This window comes from Frankliniella occidentalis, unplaced genomic scaffold (genome assembly GCF_000697945.3).
Source record: "Frankliniella occidentalis isolate FOCC.00 unplaced genomic scaffold, Focc_3.1 Scaffold270, whole genome shotgun sequence".
NCBI classification, from domain to species: Eukaryota; Metazoa; Arthropoda; class Insecta; order Thysanoptera; family Thripidae; genus Frankliniella; species Frankliniella occidentalis.
Window position 1 is genome coordinate 237,333 of NW_026267396.1, and position 2,775 is coordinate 240,107.

The following is a 2,775-nucleotide window of genomic DNA, read 5'->3' on the forward strand; positions in this document are numbered from 1 at the left end:
CGCTCCGCTCCGCGCCATCGCCTCACCTCGCGCCCATTATCTGCTGTACTATACCGTAGGCGGATGCGGTGAGCGCTGTGAGGAAGAGGATGCCGAGCAGCAGGGCGAAGGTGGCGACGCCCCCGCCGGCGGTCAGGTCCACCCGGCTCTGGATCACCGACACGAACAGCAGCGGCTCGAGCAGCGACCGCGGCACCGTGGCCAGCACCTTGGCGACGTAGTAGGCCGACGACGAGTAGAGGTGGGCCTCCCGCAGGTAGACGGGCAGCTCGACGGGGAACGTGTGGAACACGGCGTACGAGTGCGTGAACACCACCTCGCTCACGATGATGTAGAGCAGGCCGCGCACCGACTGCACCCCGGCCAGCGAGGACAGGGAGACCTCCATGAAGGCCAGCGACATGATGGTGGCCGTCAGCTGCGATCATTGGTGCGGTGAGTGAGAGGGGTGCACGCCGGAGGGAAACTCTATCAGGTATTCGGAGAATCTCGCCGGAACAAAATGCGTGACGAAAACGGAATGGCATAAACAAGGACTAAAACAACAGCTCAAAAACAAATTTGTATATTCTTACCACGAACATGCCCATCTGAGCGAGGTTGCGGGACTTGTTACGCCTACCATCCACAGACTCCCGCCACAGAAGCCAACCAACTTCGCCGATCCAAGAGATGTGTTTGCTAGCGACATGGTTCAGAGAAATGGAGAAACATGTTCAACCGTGATATGGACCGTAACAATGCTTCACTGTTCCACCCCACCCATTTTCCCCCTCGTACCCACACCCGTGGTTTCCGAAAGTGGAGTAAGTGCATTGTAAACGGCACGCACTCTGGCGGCACTACTCACATATCAGAGGCCCGTATGGCATCGCGAGCGAGGACTTCCTGAAACAGATAAGGAAATGTTGACAATAAAAGAAGAAGGCGCGCTTTTTGGATTCTTGAAGCCCTCCTTGTGAACCGGTATCACGATAAAGCCGCATGCAATAAAAGTTAAACTCACAGTAAGTGCCCTCTCCCCCCCACGGGCTACCCCTAAACACACCTCGCTAGTAGGGTAGTCTTCAAGGAGGCAGGCCTGCTCGGAGAAGGAAAAGGCGGCGCAAACCCTGGCGGTGTCCAGGTGCGCCGCGGGGTCGTTGAGCTGCTGGAGCATGCTGTTGAGCGGCGTGGACGGCGTCCAGCCGGCGGGGCCTCCGGCGCCAGCCCTGAGAGCACGCCCACACTATTACTCTTCTCCCCCGGGGCAACCCCGTGTCGGATCGGGTCAGAATCGATCGGGCAGGAGCCGTTCATGACCAAAAAAGAACTTTGTAGATGTTTCACACCCGGTGTATTCTGACTCACTCTGCCAAGAAGGGCTGCGCCCGGTCGAGCGGCCCGTGGTAGACGACGTTGCCGGAGGCCAGCACCAGGATGTGCGTGAAGAGGCGCAGCAGGTCGGGCGCCGCCTGGTGCACGGTGCAGAGCACGGCGCGGCCGCGGCCGGCCTCGCGGCGCAGGGCCTCGAGCACGACGCGCGACCCCTCGGCGTCCAGGCCGGAGCAGGGCTCGTCCAGCGCGAGCACGAGCGGGCCCGGCTGCACGAGCAGCTGCACGGCGAGCGCCAGGCGGCGCCGCTCCCCGCCCGACAGCAGCGACAGCCGCGTGTGCGCGCACGGCGTCAGCCCCAGGTGCGCCAGCAGCCCGAGGATGCGGCGGCTGCGGGCCGCGGGGGGCGCGCGCGCGTCCATGCGCATCGCGGCCTAGGGGCAGCGCAGCGGCGGCCGGGGGGCGGGGGTCGCTAAGTTAGTTGTGGCTACAGCCGGCACACGGCCACGGACGGAAGTTTGAACACTCCTTTTCGGAGAAGTTGTCGTCCGTCTTTATAGACTCTGCCGACTTTACATTACACTTTGCAAAACACCGCCACACGCACAGGCAGGACGGCGAGGGCGCCTCTTACCATGAAGCTGAGGTGCTCGGCCGCCGTGAGGCTCTCGGTGGCCACATCCTGCTGCGGGACGAAGCCGCACACCCTCGACAGCAGCGAGGCGCTGGCGGGGCGCCCGTTCAGCCGCACGTCGCCCGACACGCCTTTCCCTATAGTTGAGCAAATGGTGATCGGTACCGAATGGTTTTCGTCCTCAAATGTAGTGTACCAGGTGACTGATTAACCCCCCGCACTTCTGTAGTTGGACTGTACCGCACGCACGAGTGCGGGCGGGCTTGCCTATCGCCCCTGTCCACGGCGCCTTACGGGCCGGGCGAGTAGGCAAGCCGCCCGCACTCGTGCGTGCGGTACAGTCCAACTACAGAGGTGCGCGGGGTTAATCAGCCACCTGGTATAATGACCCGTGACCCGTCTCACGGTGCCAAATGAAGAATGAACCGCTTCCTCTGAGGGGTGCCGCGAAGCAGGATGCAAAGAGTCGCACAATGTGAGAGAGCCTTCTCCGTAAATATTTGCAGTTCCGATTCGCGCTAAGGTTTCAAGAGATAGGATGTCTCTGTCCCCTGACCTGGGATAAAGTTTTCTCATATAGCCACCTTGCTCATAGCTGTTGGCATTTCTTGGCGATATGACAAATCATTTCACGTAATTTGACACAGATGTTGAAATTCGATCCATTGCTACGTGATGAAATTAGTGCCCCCAAAGTACCCGGTGATTCAGAGAAGACGCAGGCGTGCGTGTGGGAGGGGAGGGCTTTGCCTACCGCGTCGCTCACCTTGGCGCCCAACAGCGCCGCGCGAGTAGGCAGGCAACCCACCCACACGCGTGAAAGCGGT

General features: G+C 60.9%; 1 protein-coding gene across 1 annotated transcript; it reads right to left on the reverse strand.

The window, feature by feature from the left end:
- Positions 1-22: 22 nt before the first annotated feature.
- LOC113212752 (protein brown-like) lies at positions 23-2,155 on the reverse strand (the record flags this gene model as incomplete). The annotated part of the gene is made up of 6 exons (XM_052273418.1): positions 23-418; positions 576-681; positions 851-888; positions 1,049-1,211; positions 1,351-1,748; positions 1,949-2,155. Coding segments are annotated over 6 exons (1,308 nt in total), but the record flags the coding sequence as incomplete, so codon positions are not given.
- Between the last annotated feature and the right edge of the window lie 620 nt (positions 2,156-2,775).